Source organism: Pyrgilauda ruficollis, unplaced genomic scaffold (genome assembly GCF_017590135.1).
Source record: "Pyrgilauda ruficollis isolate IOZ18807 unplaced genomic scaffold, ASM1759013v1 scaffold336, whole genome shotgun sequence".
Lineage (NCBI taxonomy): Eukaryota > Metazoa > Chordata > Aves > Passeriformes > Passeridae > Pyrgilauda > Pyrgilauda ruficollis.
Window position 1 is genome coordinate 1 of NW_024524778.1, and position 18,348 is coordinate 18,348.

Below are 18,348 nucleotides of genomic sequence, written 5' to 3' on the forward strand. Positions count from 1 at the left end.
CACTCGCAATTTTTCATTTATAACATAACTAATGGTGAAATACAAATTGTCATACTTCCTAAAATTTTGTTGAACACAGGCTTGAAACAGTCTTGAAAAAACAAATATATCAAGAACAAAAGGCTTACCCATAGTTAAGATGCAAAGATACAAGTGGAGTTGGCTTATGAGTGAAATACCAACTAGATAGATACTAAGTGCGAAACTGCTGGAAGTAGTCAAGGAGACTCCTAAAACACTGATAGAGTTTAATACTTAGCCCTTTTTATTTCTATCCTGAAAGACTTTCTGCAGTAGCTTCCTGATGAAAAAGCGAATTTTTGCTTTATATTTTCATTGATGCTAGAATATCACTATCTTTTCTTGTGTCTAACTTATTTTTGCGATATAAAATAGGGACAAAATGCAGTTGTCATAAGTATTCCAAATTTCCCCAGACCTTCTCCATTATATAAAACAATTTTTTTACTTTATAGAAGGAACGGCAATGAACTACTACTTTGAATTACTTAGTAGGGAAATCCAAATGCGAAACCAAAAATAAAAGTATGGTGATACTTGGTAAGAAGTTGAATGCCATTCTTTCAAAATAGCAAAAATTCATGGTAAGAATCAGGATGGAGAGTTGTTTTAAGTGAATGTATTGCATAGAGGTGAGAAGTTTGAAACAGATCAGGAACAGAGTTCCAAAATTAACAAAAATGAAAAATCTTCTGAGAAGTTCCATAGAAGCTTATTTAAATTACAACAGAAACCCCCCAAAGTTATTGTCTGTTAAATAAAGGTTCTGGAACATATGCATTACCTTAACAACGGGATTGAGCAGAACAACACCGGACTTCTTTGTAATAACTTGCTTTGTTGTGTAATGATGTTCTATGAGCTGAGGAATAGTTGGAAACCCAGTTCCCTCAAAACGATATTGATTCTGTATGGAGGCAAAAGGAAAAACTTATTTCTCTATAAGCAATAGTTTGAACAAGAAACTGCCAAAGTGCTTGACCAAACTTTCTTCATTAGTAACAACTCAGAAAAAAATGCACACTTTCCTAGAGTTATTTTAGATTCCTTTTCTAACCTACTGAATAGCATTTCTACTAACTTAACTGGAATGATAGTTATGAAAATGATAAATTAATAAATGCAAAATTACTGCATCAGTCATTTAAGGCAATATGATAAAATAACTATTTAAACTCTTAATTTAAATATATAGGCCAGTTAAAATCAAAACTATTACAGAGTGAAATAAAAATACTGTAAACCAGAAAAAACAACACCAACTTCTTCTTTATTTCTAAAAATTATAGCAAGCAAACTAAAAAATCCAAATGATAAAATACCAAAAGTGGTAAAATAAACAGGAGGTACACAATACTATCCTAATCTCATCTCCTTTCATTTATTTTCTCCTAAAATTAGTAAATTCCTGGCATAGAGTATAGAATGCATGATTGGTCTTTAAAAGGAGTATCTATCAGGCATGTCTACACGAACTAGAGACAAAGGCAGGTGATAAACAGGCTTGAAAGAGAAGTTGGGCAGGACCGTGCAGGTGATTGTGAAACAGGAAAAAGTCTCCTGCTTTCATAAGTCTCAGCGTCTACAGACAGAGCTTTTCCCGCAAGGCAGTAGCTGCGATAAGCCGGCCTGACAACGCAACAATGAACAAGTACTGCAATTTTAAAAACTCAGAGCACAGATAGTGATTAAAGTTCATTTACACAAATGAGCAATGAACACCTCTACCACTGGCATGCCTTCTTTCTAGCTCGAAGGGCTGAATTCCTTGCACAGTGCAGTCTAAGTTCATTGTTTCCTAAAGGGTTAAAGCATTAACTTCCTGAAATGTGTCACTGCTGCTGGTAAAGACAGCAGGCTCTTGTCAACTGTTTTTAACATTCACAGATGTCTATCATAAAAATGTTACCATAGTCTGAACGTCTTGTTGTTTCTTAAATAGTGACTCAGCTTTGATTGACCACTAACACTAGTTCCCATCCCTGTCAAATAAGCTCCTTCATACTTCTGTCCTGATGATGCAAAAAACCTGCTGTACTAACAGTCTCCTCAGCACAACCACCACTACTGCTTATTATTTCCCCATTCCAGATCCAGCCACTGCCCATCTGCTGCTAGTGGAGACCTTTAGAGCAGCCAGTGTCCTTTTACTCTGTGTTTACACCCAATCTTGACCCTTACTAAGATCACTAGCAAACAAAAATTTTTAAATGGCACAGCCTCGAATAAGCAGAAGTGAAAACAATGGTAGCCTTGAATGACAGCAATGAATTTTGATGCTTAATTATTAATGAATTAATTTATTAATTTATCACACACATACTTGCATCAAGATTAGCCTTTAAATAATGGTAAAACCAGAGACAGAACACTTATATAACTAAAGGATTGTTGTTAAAATAGATGTCCTACTCTAACCTTCAGTACTTGATTCATAAGAAAGTATGGAAACCTGTCAATGATCCAAGAGTGTGGTTTGACCAATCAGAAACCCAATTCCACATTGTTCATACCAATGTAAACAAACAAACAAATCCTTTGTACTAAACTCTCCTTAAACTTGCCTACAGAAACGTCCATGAATGTTATGAATAAAAAGTTATCTATTTTTGTTTAAGGTTACAGAGCTAAAACCGGTTAGACCAATTGCTGTTAAATTAGCTTCATTGTTAAGAGTTCTTCTTTAATTGCCCGTCAATGGTTGGTGATTTAGCCATTGTCCTCCTGATGCTTGCCCGGGAGCAACACCTGGACATGGCAGCACCAGGAAAATAGGAGTGGCCTGAGACCACGTATGCAGATGAGAAATGCACTGCTCCAAACCTTCCCGTTTTCCAGGAAAACCCCTAAAAACAACGAACCAATATAGAATTAGGGGACCCTAGGTGATGTCTAAGGATGGGCACGTAGTCCAGTGCCTGCTTGGATCCTTTTTGCTTCTCACCCTGACCTCAAAGGATGTTCACTAAGGAGGGGACCCGAAGTAGTGGACCGAAAATCAGGAATCTGCGAATCTCCCGTGAGGACGCAGTCCCCAGCTCTGCCTGCAGACCAGCGGACAGAGCTGCATCACCCTCCTCCTCCATGCCACTCTTGGGGACAGCGGCGGCGTGGGCACAACCCGTCGATTTCTCCCCACCTGAGCTGAATCTCTTTAATAAAGGCATTAAAAAGGAGAAAGATCTCCTGCCCATTTATTTCAATGAATATATCCTTCACTACATGACCCTAACACTCTCAACACCTATTTTCTAGAGTTTAATAAGCTTTTTCCTCATTCTCAGAAAATTCATCCCATAGGAATGCATAGAGCAGATTAAACATCTTTAAGGAAAAAAAAAGGTGTTAGCTTTCATAATTGACAAGAAAATCTACTACAAATTAATCCCAAGAGCAGATGAACATAATGCTCTATTAGTAAATGTACAAGCAGGTAAATATCTCGACCTGACAATGCTGGGACTGTCCAGGCCATGCAACAGTATCAGTCTTACATTTCAAATTTAACTGCTAAATACAAAACTATGGAGAGAAAGATAGCTTCTTTTGTTTTGTTTTGCTTTGGAGGAAATTCTCCCCCCCACACACACAAAAGAAGAGTCAGCCTACAGGTAGGCCCTAAGCTAATAGTTGGAACTTGGACTTGAAAGTCAAACTTATCTTTTTCAAGATCTACTTGCACATATAATGATTTGCACAAAGTTATTTCAGCTAGACCACGTATACAATGTGCTTTTATTTCTTCAGGGTCAGATCAGAGTGCACCAAGAATATTGTAAGACTCTGGGTATGGGTAATTTTACTGCTTTTATTTTTTCATTTAGCAGTCTGACATATCAAAATAAAATAAACACTGACTGTGTGTTCACCTCTATGAAGAAAATTCTAGATGAGAACTAATAAACACTCTCCAGCGTGACAAGTGTCTATAATCATTAATCCTGGAAAAGCATGGCAACCTCTGTGAAGTCTGAAAAATATTACTTCTTCTCAAAAGAAAATAAACCAGGTACACAATATTGAGTTACCCCAGGCATGCTGCATCATCTGGGGATTCAGACAATGAAATTCCCTCAGTGTAATATCATATGCAATTAAATGTGTGAATTTTTCTGTACATGGGAAACTTTATTACAGGAGACTGAAAAGACAGCACTACTGAATCAAAACGGAGAATTATTTGCTGCAATTTCATGCTTTAAGAAAAATTTCTAGCAATGTTATGGGAACTGTCACATTCTGAATAAGTTTCAAATTCTGCAAGGTAAAAAGAAAATTTATTCAAGGTAAAAAGAAAATACATTAAAAAAAATCAAGCAAATCACTAAGAAGAGTAAAAAACCCCACACTGTATAAAGGTAGATAATAATTAATATATTATTCATTAAGTCATCAATTTTTCCTCAGAGCAAAAAGTGGGGGGGTCAATTCTGGTCCTTAGAAGCATACACACTGTGCAACATCCAAAAGTGTTTGTATTATACTGAACAAAACAATTACCACAGGACTAAAAAGAAAACAGGCATCGTCAGTGCAACAGGGACTTCAATTCCCATGTGTATAAAAACCAACACAGATTATTTTCTTCTGCATGGCTGTTTCAATTTTTCAGGAAGATGCAGTGGGATCTTTACAGTCTGAACTAGAAGTAGCCTAATTTGCACCAGCTATGAAAATGGGTAACCAAGTAATCAATAACCAAATGCAAATGCATAAATAAAGAGTAACAATTTCCAGATTTCAAAACATTTACAGAAATATTTTGGCTTTTCAGTATAAGACAAAAGATACTGAATAACCTGATACTTCATCCTTTTCCTTTGTTTCACAGAATGACCTTTACCCCTGATTCCAGAACTGATGGAAATATTTCTAACAGCTTTCATATTTGCACATAAAGGCTAAATCCATTTGATATAGTAAACTATGTAGATCCTAAATTGAATATTCAGTACTATATCAGAGACGTACATCAGCATATTGTATGATAAAGTGTCTCCGTTGTCCATCTGAAAACACAGAAAGGACATATTCACCAGGTTTCCCGTGGCTCTCTCGCACCAAGAAGTCTCCTTGCTGTTTTAACAGCTCCTGGGCTTCTATTCTTGGAATTGCACCATGATACCAGTCTTGCTCAGCCAACGGTTTCTCAGTGGTTGAGATTACATCAAAGAACTTGGGAAAAATATTGAAGAAAAATGTTACTATAATAGCACACTTTTAGAGTTCACTTGTACATTAAAACTATCACAAACAACAATAATTTCTGTTTTATGTATCAAAATTAGATATATACAAAGATACATACAAACAAGATCAAGGCTCTTACACTTCCACAAAAGCATACTGATCACTTTATTTTCTGTTTACCTGAAAAATCAATATATCAAAAGCAGAAGTTTAAGGAATCATCCATAAACCATGCAATATTTTTTATCTGGCTTGTTATTTTTTTGTAAGCCATAATGACCAACTCTTTCTCACACATTCTGACACGCTATTAACAACTGAAAATTAATCATTTCTCTATCCAGACAGAAACTTCTTAGACACAAAACCATAATACATTGACTCATACAAAGCACTTGAACTGGATAAACTGTTTTCACAGAATTTATCAATTGCATCCCAAATCAATTCATAATTATGAGCCTTTTTTCCTAGCATGTACCCTGTAGTGCAGAGTACACACCTGGGTGTAGTGCTCTCATGAACTCTATGATAAGGCACAAAGATTGCAAGGAATTGTTTTCACTACAGGGAATTGGCTGCAAATGAAAGCTACTAGCTGTAAGTGGAAGCTAATGAGTTTTAATCTATGATTTCACACATTAATTTTAACATGCCTCCATTATTTAAAAAAAACACTGAAGGAAACTTTATATTTTGTCAATGATCGCTTCAGATTTATTTGTTATGGGTAGGAAGGCAAGCCCTCATTTAAGCTGTATGTAATTCAAAAGCAATGCCGGAGCTCATAGAAATTCTAACAGGCAGAGTGGTAAAGCTCTGAACAACATGACACAGAGCACACCGTGAGTAGAACAGGCATGTGAATGTTCCCCAACCTCCGGAATTGCACCTAGGTAACAGCACAGAGATCTATGTCTCAGTGAAGGACAATCAAACAGATGCAAGCAAAGCGATACCATTCTGAATTAACGCTCTGCTATTGCTCTGCCCTGATAACAACCCAGGCTGAAGGCCGTCTGTACATTTAAGGTTCTTCTCAGAAGATACTTAGATTACAGTACCTCACCTAGTCCAAAAAACACTAGGAATGGTCTCAGACTCTGAGAGTGGAAATGAGCAGACTCACGAATGGGAATCTACACAGGAATTCTTGTTTCGAAATATCTGCAATTCTTTAGTGCTTGCATACATTTTTAGACGTTAAAAATATCATTGTTGGCTTCTGGTTGCCTAAGTTATACCTCAAAGGACCAGTTCAGTCCTTTGTCATGATCTTTAGTCAGGATCTTGATGGAAAACCGGGGAACATATTTAAGAACCTGACATACCCTTGCGTTCTCAGATATTAACAGACAAAGAGAGAATCATCATGGATGAAGCTCTCATCAAGGAGAATTTCAGACCTGAGATTTGAAACAAGCACTATAACAAATAAGCTGATCACTAGAAAGAGTGTGCTCTGTTACAGAGTCAGAGATAGGAAGTACTATGTAAGAAATAACTACAGCTTGAACAGAAATTGCGCAGAGATTTTAGAGGCAAAAGCTGTACTCCAAGGTTATGAGTTTAATAGCACAATGAGCTGCTAAAAAGCAGAAATAATGATTGGCCAAGAAGGTAGTCATAACTTTCAATTTCATCAACAGTTAAAAACATCCCAGGTGAAAACTGCTCACCACTGTTAAATGACATTACGACATTTTCTTTCACAAATTTCTAAAAGAAAGAGAAAAGCTTTCAAAATGTTAGACAATGTTATTTACTTAAACACTTATTTTAAGTAAATATTTTATGTATTTATTTATTTATTCAAAGATTCTGAGCTTGACTTGAAAGAAAACCTAGACCTCCGTTATGTTCAGAGCAGCAAACCCTTTGACAGGAGCCAATTCCTACTTGAGAGGGAATGCTTCTAAGGATAAAAGGACAGTACAGGATTACTAATCTACTTCATGGCCTTCATGAAAGAAAGTTTTAAAAAAACCAACCTGACATGCAATTTATTTTATAGCTTAAAAATGAAGCCACCAGATTATAACATCTGCTTATGTATAAACCGGGTGCAGGCTGAGGCATCATTCAGACAATCAGTATCAAATCCCAAAACAAAGCATCTTAAGAGCCTTTATGACAGAAAAAGAGTTTATGGAAGGAAAACAGAGCATTTTAGACATAGATAACAATGGTGTTGTCTATAACACTATAATAAATTTTCCCTCTCTTTGAAATTTGATCAAAGTATTACTTATTAATTCAGAAAGAAACAGTGGAAATTCCATGGAGTTTTCTCTGTTGATTGTCCTTCACTTTACCTTACCTTTACTTTTTATCATATCAAGATGGTTTTTCTGATGAAGCAATTGTTCTTGTCTTGAGTGTTACTAAAATCACATTATTTTTATGAACAAGTCTTCTGATTCCTACATATTTTCTCTGTGATATAATATCGACCCAAACTGGCTATAGAATAAAACATGGCTGAAAGCCCAGAAAAAAGAATACCAATGCAGGATACATGTATCTACTTTAATATTGATTTCAAGTCAGTTTACCACTATTAGTACTAATATTTCTACTACATTTTATAGTTAGAATTAGATGACAGATTAGTCTTTGAGGAAAACAGAGGAGGAAAAAAAAAAGCTACCTGCACAAAATGAAATGCCCACCTATTTTCTTTAAACTCTACTTAAATATCAGCCAGCAAGTTAATATGACAAGTTTATATTCTAGGCCTTAAGGTTTTACAATCTCATTTGGAGAAAGGATCTCTTGCTCACTTGTATGTACACTTACAGAAGCACCCAATGATTCAATAGTCTAAAGGAAGAAATATTGCTTCTAGGAGTTTTGTTAATTTTGCTGGAAGGTAACAATAATTAACCAAACTGTGCAGAAAGAAAGGAACTCACACTGCAAATTTCAACTCTCTCTCTCCCCAACTTTTCGGGTTTTTTTCCTACCTTTAAGATTTCCATTGCCCTTTAAGATTTCCATTTATTGTCATATTTCACTCAGATTATTGGGTTGTGCCGGGGGGGTTGGGGGGCGGTGTGTCCTTATATATTTTTTAAAAGTGTGAACTTTTTCTTCTACAAGGAGATGGCCTCATGTATTTCATCATGCTCCTCATGGATCTAGTACTGACCTCTTTACGTATATTGAGCCCCCTTCTATCTCCCTTTTTAACAATCTATTAAAACATATGTTCTCCTCCAAGAGTAAAAAGAAGCAGTCCTCAGCTGCTTCCCTTATTTCAAGAAAAAAACTGATCAAACAGCAGTGTGTTATTTCTAACTCAAAAAAATGTATAGTATTCCTGCACATGCACTAACAATTAAATAAAAATAATAATGGGGATTATATTTTATTACACTAATAGCATGTTCAATATTGTATTATTGTATATAATCTGAATTCAAATGTTCAGTAATGCCTTATTTTCCATCTTTAAGCAAAGAAAACATTTTTTCAAGGTATTTTTTCTCTCATAGTGTAAAAGAGTAGCACTGACACAAACGAGAATGTAAAGCAATAAATTTAAAGTTGATAATTTGAGACAATACCCTATGGAATATTCCATCTCTGTGTACCCAGCTCATTCCCACATGCTAATAGTACACCATCTGAAACGTCCATTAATTATCCTATAAATATCCTATTATCCTATAAAAAGTAAACAATAACATCCTATATCCTATTATCCTATAAACAGTAAAAAAAAAACCCTATAAACAATAGCAGATGTTTGTGTCAAGCTCAAATGTCTAATACCAAAAAAAATATGCAGCAGGGCAGAAGCTTGCATTCATGATGCAATTTGTTGCTCAGACTCTTCATTCAGATTATTCACAGCATTTCATGACTGGTACATGAAAGTTACCCCCACGGGTTTGTTTCCTCTCTTCATTTGATTAAACTTACATCTCTTGCTGTTATAGAAAACTGACTTGCATTTTGTCCCAAAAAACCTACCTGAATCCTTAGCCCTGTTTCTTTCTCTTCAAACTACACTTTTTTCCCTGTATTAGCTTCTCATTCTGAGAGCATATATAGAATTTCAGTGTCAACACACAAAAACTCCTGCCTATTTTTAGAATGGCACTGTTTCCCTATGACTTTTTCCAGATGACGTATAAAAAATTAGTCCTCTCAAATTTGTACAAACAAAATTCAATTTATCCCACCAATTAAAAATTTCTAAAGTTTTAATACATTCAAAAATTAAATACTTAGAAATACTTTAAAAACTTTAAATGCTTAAAACAAATAATGTGAAAACAGGTAGGTAAGATCACATTTTAGACTAGAATATATGAGAAGATCAGTACCGATCCTTTTCCAAATCTGCTTTGACATCCTTTTTGTACTGGTCTATTTAAAGAAATAGATATTTTTAAATGTATGTTAATATTACTTTATAACACACATTCAAGAACAATTTTTAATATTTTGTTGATGGATAATATGTTTTAAGTACCAATTTATATATTTAGCAATTAAACACGCTTATGTAGTTGTCAGCAGAAACAGCTGACCACATTTAATAGCTAAGTACTAATTTGTGAAGCAAATTTGAGCTGTATACATATGGTCAGCTTTTCTAACACAAACAAAATCACTAAATCAAAATACAAAGCAAAACTGAATATTGGCTAGAAATTTATATATTCTAATGCAGAAGTAATTTAGGTGTACTTCAAGCAACAGGTAATCAAGATTGCACTTGTTACTCAGATTTTACTTTCTGACTCAAATGAACCAATGCCTATCTTACTTCTTCCAAATATATTCCAAGGTTTCACCAATCATATCTACCACATATCTACAGCCAGATTTACATCAGCTTCCATGGAATGAAATCAGAGTGTGGCACACACTTTAATGGCACACACTTTAATTTTAAAATGACACTTTAAGCCAACTGAGATTTTGACATTGACTTTCCCTGATTTAATCTAAGCATTTTATTTCAATCTTCCTCTTGAGATTTTTTTTCTCTTCCAAATTTTCTCTGAAGCAGTTTCAGGTAGGTTTTTTCTGGGGTTTGTAGAAGCTTTTTGATTTATTTTGAAGTCATAAGTTTTATAATACATAGAAACAGATGAATGCTGTGTCTCACCTACATAAAGAACAGAGGTCACAGAAATACACATTTTAATCGGTTTTTAATATGAGATGCTGTCTTTTTACCACAACTAGAACTTTAATAAAATGAAGATCACAACAATGTGGAGATTTTGTTTAACGTTAAAGACATTTTAATATTTTAGCAAGGTTTTTCCGGTTACTTTTCAAATGCCATGCAACTTTCATGTTTTTCAGAGGAAAAGCCTTTCTACTCTAATTTTATCTCATTATCATATTTATTTTTCCATTCCATCATCACTATGTACAGTTGTCCTCTGTATACACATGTATCTTTACACATATGTAATTGTTATCACTTCCACCCATTCTGAATACTATCTAGCTTAAATATGGTGTGTCTATTAATGGGTCCTTGGATGCAATCCTGCAGCATAAAATAAAAGACCCATTGCTTCTGAAGTTTTCTCAAGAATCCTACTTTGAGCTTGTATTTTAGGTGACAAGATCACAATTAAAAGGCAATTTTAAACAATTTTTAAAACTTCACCCAACTTTCTCCCAGGGTTTTTTTTCTTTTGTTTGGTTTTTGAGTTGTTGTTTTGGTTTGATTTTAAGTTGGGAGGGTTATGGTGATCACATGTTCCACTTCAAGAAAAAGGCAGAAGGTTTTTAAATACAATCTGATGCATCCACAAGTAGATGCTCAAGGATTCTAACTAATCTTGCAAGCTTCCACATGAAACAAACAGAAGGAAATACAAAAGTAAAACAAGCAAGGACATTTGTCCAGCAATTACAAAATTTTAACAAAAGCTAACTATATCTCAGAGATACTCAACAACCATTTTTAGTGGGGTTTTAAGCAAGATTACTTAAAGTAAATTAAATAGTACCAGCAGTAGTAGCAATAGTAACAATACGCTTATACATTGAAGCTTTTTACAAAAAAAATATGGTAATACAATTATTGCAACAATTGCACAAATTTGTAAAACATGTGTGCACATCTAACCTAATACAGATTATTATCATATAGTGCATTTCAAGAAAATCAGCCTCGTTGGGAAGAATATTCTGAACAATACAGCACCACTCTGGGAGCAGCAAAGAACATACAAACTGAGTCTCCTAAGTGTGGCAAGTTGTTCTAACATAGCATTATATCATGATATTATTTTGCATGCTGATCAGTCAGAACAGTGTTTATATAGCATTATTTTAATGTAATTTTTGTCCATTCAGATGGAAATGCATGATGTTTCAAGGAAAAAGAAATCTTATTTAAGCTGAAAAAATCACAGAATATATAATAACATTACAGTATTGGTACTACTTACCGATGATGAACCCAACATGGATTTTGGAGACCTTATAATTCCAGCTATGGAATGACGTATAGTGTCAAATCTTGACACTTTATCCTTCTTGTCCTAGGAGAAAGGCCAGAATCTTTAGTGAAAAAAAGCAAATCAATAGGAACACTGATTTATTGGAGAATGTACAATATAGAATACTGAATTTCACGCAAATAAAAGATAGGGGTTGAACTGCTACTTATACAAGCCAGGAAGTGTCAAAATCAGCAGGATTAAACACAATTTAACCACTTACAAATTCTGTATTTCCTAAAATACTTTGTGCAAGTATTTGAACTATAAAGAAAACTGAAATTCTTTTATACTCCAAAAACAAGAGACAAAACTGCCAGTTCTCCTGAAATACCTGAAATTTTAAAGGGACAGTGATTTGAAAATATGTAATAAAACCCCCCACATAGCAAAAAACTCGATATATGTGCATTATCCTTACTTAAAATATTTTTAGGGTTTTTTCCCTTCATTAACAAGTCTTTCTCTAACAACAGACTACCTGAAAATATTAGGACCCATTGGTGCAAGTAATAAAAGTCATTTCTCTTCTGGCATTACTGTAAAACGTAAGTGCCACTGTCACTTCTGAGAAGCCACTGTCTGAATTTAAAATTCTGCAAGAATAGGGCTGTGACTGGAACACTGAAACAGCCTTTAAGCATCTCTAATTCAGCAGAAGCCAATATAAATTCCAAGGTCTCAAAAGCTGACTTAGTCCAAAGACTATATTTTTCTTCATCTCTTACTATCAGCTCTCAAATTAACAACAACCTTTTAAAAAAACCTATTTCCATATGGACAAACTGAGTTTATTCCTTGTAAATTACCTTCAGAAATAGCAAAGGTACCTTGAAGCAGAAAAATCTCACATAAACAACCTCATTCTAATTTGCTTTAGGTTAACTAAACTGTAAAAAAGTGATAATGAAGAGAGACTACAACTGTTTGCCAGTGTTACAAAGAAAAATTGCTTCCAAGTTCCCACCTTTGACAGAAGAAATCAAAGACCTCATAATGTAAGAAACGCAGCTTCAGTTTATTCCAGGACTTCCAAACAAGCAATAAATCAAATTTAGCAGTCTCTGAAAATTATTTCCAAATAGAGTTTATTTTGCAAGATACAGGTTAAATGCTCTCTTAGTAAAATAATGCTATTTATTTGGTAGCAGAAGTCTGCAATTTGCCTTAATTTGTACACTATTGAATAAAAGAGTGCAATAACCAGCCAAATTGTGAGAACTCTGACAGGGAGTGCATCTGTCACAGAAATACTCATTAACTATGTGCCCACTTACCCATCAATAACATTTTTATACATTTTATCAGACTTGAATATTGTCATATACTAAATAATTTTAGTAAAATAATTCTGTGCTGAAACCTGATTTTTATTCTTATGATGCTGCTGAATTAAGCTGCTTACACAAAAAAACCCCAAAAAAACCCTAACAAAAAATCAACCAACGAACAAAAAAAAAAAAAAAAAAAAAACCAAAAAAAAACCCAACAAGAAAAAAACAAACAAACCCAAACAAAAAACCTCATTAACAACTAAGACACAAAGTCTGCATTAGCTTGCATGATGGTTGTAGAACGAGCCACTCCACACATCTCTTCAGAAGCAAGCCATGAGATTTAATACCAATTAAATGTATACTTCTTAAGTGACAGGAGAAAACAAGTTACCAAAAGATGCACAAACTCCACTTCCCACAACCAAAACTCAAGAGCTCTCCTGCTAGTGGACACTAACAGCATGCTTATCTAGCAACAACATCAAACTACAAGTAAGGTTCTACATTCACCAATTTCTCATTAACAAAAAATATTAACAAGAAGGAGCTTTTTTGACTCAAAATATCAGACTCAACTTTGATAAGCACCACTGAATGACATACAGAGGCAAACTGTTGCATTAAATAGAGCAAGTATTCAAATGTGCATTAACTTTGGCTTTGTTCAAAATGTAGCACGTCCTGTTCCAACTGCAGCTCATTTATAAACATTATTTAGCACTTCCAAAGTTCTTTCCCCTGACATATTGAAACCAGTCTATATCTTACAGCAATGAAGATTCAGAATTTGCACAGCAGGCATAATCAAACATATGACAAAACACAACTGTAGCCAGTAGTGAGTTTATTTATTCCATTCAAGTATTTTTAGGGCAACGTAGATAAAACTAAAGAGCTGTAACAGCAGTCTTCTTCTGCCTTTTTTTGCCATTGCCCAGCAGTGTGCCTTAGAAGGAACTACTTCATCTTGCAGGAAACCTGTTTTTCACTCAGAGTATTATATAAATCAGTATAAAGGGATTTTTTAATGCACATTAAGTATATATTTTTTTCAAAACTAGTGTAAAACTGCAACACAGAACACCCCATCTACTTCTTTTTAAATGTATGTGTTTATGTACATATGTGAGTATTATCTTACTAGTTAAATCAGGGTGTTATTTTAAGCCTGATTTACAAAATAAAAGCAAATACACATCACAGCTATCTTTCAGTGATCTCTCCCCAGCCACATCAAATTTTGAACCTCTCAGTCAAGACACTCCCAATTCAACAAAGGACTTAGTAGCTGAAAGAATTATTTCAGAATATTAGGTAATTTAAAATTTCTGAAGGAACCTATCAGAGAGCAGAGGCACTATTGACTCAGAAAGTTCATTACAATTCTACACAGTGCTCATTCCAACAGACATCATGTCATCAAACAGAACAAACATGCCAAATACGTAGTCATGACAAAAGTTTCAAAGTTTTAAGACATGTGACTATCAGACTAACCTGAGCTAGACACTGCAAAGGTATTACGAATCTGCTTCAGGGAAGCTACAGAGAGCATTATGGAGTATTACACTTACTAACACACACAGTGCAGCTACTAAAGCATATTAGCTAATTCCGTTTTACTTCCACTCAAATTAATTAGTTTCAGAGACATCAAGAAAATGGTAACATGATACCTCACTTCTTATTTTATACAACACCAATTTCACTAGAAAGCAAACTAACCTGTAGATCACAGTATTTTATGCAGTAACTGAATTACTACAGAAAAAATTGTATTCTACAATTAAGAAGCTAGGTATGTATGCAAATACAAGCTGTCATTAGAAAACATTTTAACCTATTTCTTTTAAGTGTGTTTAAACACACCTGTGTCATGAGAACACATAATAAAAAAATTATGAAAACCGCATGTCTGTTATTTCCCTTTTTAGGACTAGCCATGCTTCTAACGACTTCTCAGAATGAATTTAAATTACCTATATCACAAACTAGATATAACAGGCAGAGGATATCATCAGGTTTAATAATGATAGGCTGTGGGAGCCATCCCACTCACACCACTGAGATGCCCAGAGCCTGGGGTAGGCAGGCAGGTCAGCAGGAGAACACCTGAAAGAACACCAGGGAATTTCAGCCACTCCAGACACAAGATCAGCTTCGTTGTGAGCCCACAGAAATGCCTCTACGCTGACAGCAGACAGCAGGAGAGTCCACAGGAAGAACTGGAGGTGTGCTCACACTTTCAGGGCTGTAACCTTACTGGTATCACTGAAGCATGGTGGGGCAGCTCCTATGGAGTGTCGGAACAAAAGGATGCAAGGCTGCTCAGTTTTCCTTCCTTCTTAAGTGGGGAAAAAATTACTTCAGCTTTTTTCAAGAGATGTCACAACAGAAGACAACCATTCTGACACTCTTAATTTCCCTTTCCATTCTTTCTCTTCTCACAAGTGACAGAAAGAAGAAATTAAGCATCAGAACCAAAAAACAAGCACAGGAGTCAGGTCAGCTGAAAACCATGAGTGAAGCGCCTGCTATTTTACTTGAGGATTTCCTCAATTGCATCTTTATATATATATATGGGCTTCTGTGTTTCCTATGTTCTCCTTGGAGGATCTTGTGCAGCGTGAGATCCTGTGTGTTTTAGTGGATTTTTCACTACAATTTATCTTCCATGGTCATGCCCTTTAACTCATGCATTCCCATGGACAGCAAGTCTCTCATTTGCCAAGCACACAGTCCTGTCACCAAGCACAATCACTGTAAATCTTAACAGTGTATGAGAAATAAAACAATATACCCAGCAGAGTGACACAATCAAAAAGACAGACCAGATGAGCCATAGTCACAACAGCATTTTCAAGGAACATAGGCAAGAAAAAGCAACAGGAAAAAAAGATTTTGCTTAAATTGAACTGTGTGATGTAAAACCCCAGAAAAGTTTTTTAGCTGTATAAATCCAGGACTAGGGCTGTATTTAGATGTTACTATAAAAGAAAAATAGTCTATACTCTTTTTAGAAAAGTAATGAAGTAAAGGGCTGGAGAGAGATCTAAGATAAAGATAAAATAGAATTAATGCTTCTGAGGGACAGGCAAATATTAACACTACCAATGAAAGGTGGAAGATTATCAGCAAGAGACAAAGGACAATGCAGCATATATTGAATATTCCTAAAACACTAGTCAGCCATGTATGTCCAGTGATATAAATAAGCTCATACTCTAATATTACTCCATTCAAAGAAAAAAATGCCTCATGAGTCAGATGTGAACTGTCCACATGGATACAGAAGTTGAATGTGGGCTTGTAAATTAAATCACAGAACCTTCACAGAAAACTTAGAGGAAATGTGATGATGACTCTACAAGTCAAAGAGAAAATGCTCTCAAAAAGAAAAAGGATTTCAATGAGAAGAACATAATCAGCGGTATCTAAAAGATGATAGTGATATCACTGCTTCTGTAATTTGGCTAGGGAACTGGTGCTCAGATATTTTGATGAAAACTCAGTAGGATACAAGGGCTCTAAGATAAATTTAGACAGGGAAATTCCAGCAGCTACTGCAAACGATATATTCAATGAACATACAGATGAAACAGGCATACAGACAGCATCTGCCAGAGTAATCAATACAGTTTTTGTAAAGTGAATGCTAGCTTCCTTTCTTGTTTGAAGATACACATTCCTTTATGAAAAAGGTGCTGAACAACATTAATCTCAGAGCTTTAAATTTAGACAATGGGCAGAACAAGGAATATTTCTGAAGTCTATCTAAGTATAGAGTGAGAATGAAGTTTTGTGATTTACAAGCAAAAACTCTTCAAAATAGAGAAAATAACTTTCTGAAAATGATCACTTCAGTAGTGGAGATTAGAAGTTATAGAGGAGTGGCCCCAAAAGCATGTCATAAACTTATACGGTGACATTAACTATGGCCTACCAATTCACGAGTGAATATACTAACCACAAAAATTTTCATACGTCTGTTTTACAGCTGTTAGCATTTACTGAAAGACACATAAATGCTGACATATTAAAACTTGAGCATACAGCAAAACATGGCCAATACCCCTAAAGCCTATCACTTGGTTTCAGAAATAAGACTAGTCTTGTTCCTCAAAACACTGTTCTCTGTTTTTTAATTTTTTCTTTTGGTCCCACTCATGACAGAACTAAGAATCTCAGAAAGACCACATGTAGAAAACCAGATAAAGAATTATGCCATCTTTACAAAAAAAACACAGAGTATTTTAAATTATTAACATGGCACTCACACACGGAAACAGCTGCTGGTTGGATATGAGATGATTACTTGAGTTGAGTAGATCATCTCTTTGAAGTCCCTTTCCAGGAATTATAATATGCATTTTCTTAGTTTACTATTGCAGATATCTAGAACTGTATAGAACCATGTAGATATAATACAGTTATTAAAAATTTAAATATTCAAAGCTAATTAAAAATATCTCAAGTACACAGTGAAACCAATTAAACAACATAGGTATTCAAAAAATCACTTTATGATAAGGCAGTATTTTCTGTTTTAAACACCTTCTAAAGCAGCAGAAATTATGCATAATTGATGTACACATATTATAAAACACTGCACTGGATGCAAATTAATGTTCCCTATCCTGAATTGCAGGGGGTAGCCTGAAAAACAAAACTTACTAGTGTGAAATTTGATAACTGTTATAATTTTTCAGACCAAAAGCATATCCTAGACTATGCCAGTGGAGTAATAACCTGTAAGAAAAAGAGAATGGCAATTCTTCAGAGCATGTCTTTGTCCTCTGAGGATCTGTAGCATAAGATCAGCCTTACTAGTTAAAATCTGATGTTTCTACATGCAACAGTCATGGAAGGATTTTCCTTCCATATTTTTTAACTGTTTTCTGAATCTACATAAGTTATTACAATGCCCCACTGTAGCAATCAGTTGCACAAATTAATTACACATTTTTGAAGAACATGTTTCTGTGCTTTTTTGATCATTTGCCGACTGTGATTATTTGATGAGCCCTACTTGCTTCTGCAAAGACAGAGAACAGTCATTCCTTATTCACTTCCCCCATGTATCCCCACACACCTTTATCACATTCCCTTCGTTGCACTTCTCAAGTCTGTAAATCCCAATCTACTTATTCACTAATTCTACAGAAGCTCCTCCACATATCTGAGCATTATTATTTCATTTTTCTGAATTCTCCTACATCAGTTTTCTAATTAAGGGAGCTGAAAATACAATTGGTTACATGAAGCCAAACTCTTCTGTGGTACATAGCAAAAGGACAGCTTGCATTAAGAAAAACCAGTTAGATACTGAAAAAAACCAAAAACCTCACAATGAGGACGACAGTGATTAAATACTGAAA

The 18,348-nt window shown here is 34.8% G+C and overlaps 1 protein-coding gene across 1 annotated transcript in view; it reads right to left on the reverse strand.

Annotated features, from left to right (window-relative positions):
* Nucleotides 1-837: 837 nt before the first annotated feature.
* Nucleotides 838-18,348, reverse strand: part of FER (FER tyrosine kinase) — an 87,260-nt gene continuing 69,749 nt past the window's right edge. Inside the window, exons 11-13 of the mRNA XM_041474727.1 lie at nucleotides 11,643-11,735; nucleotides 5,058-5,196; nucleotides 838-928 (exon numbers count right to left, since the gene is read on the reverse strand). Coding sequence (XP_041330661.1) covers nucleotides 912-928; nucleotides 5,058-5,196; nucleotides 11,643-11,735 — 249 coding nt within the window. The 3' untranslated portion in view covers nucleotides 838-911. The remainder of the gene's footprint in view (nucleotides 929-5,057; nucleotides 5,197-11,642; nucleotides 11,736-18,348) is intronic.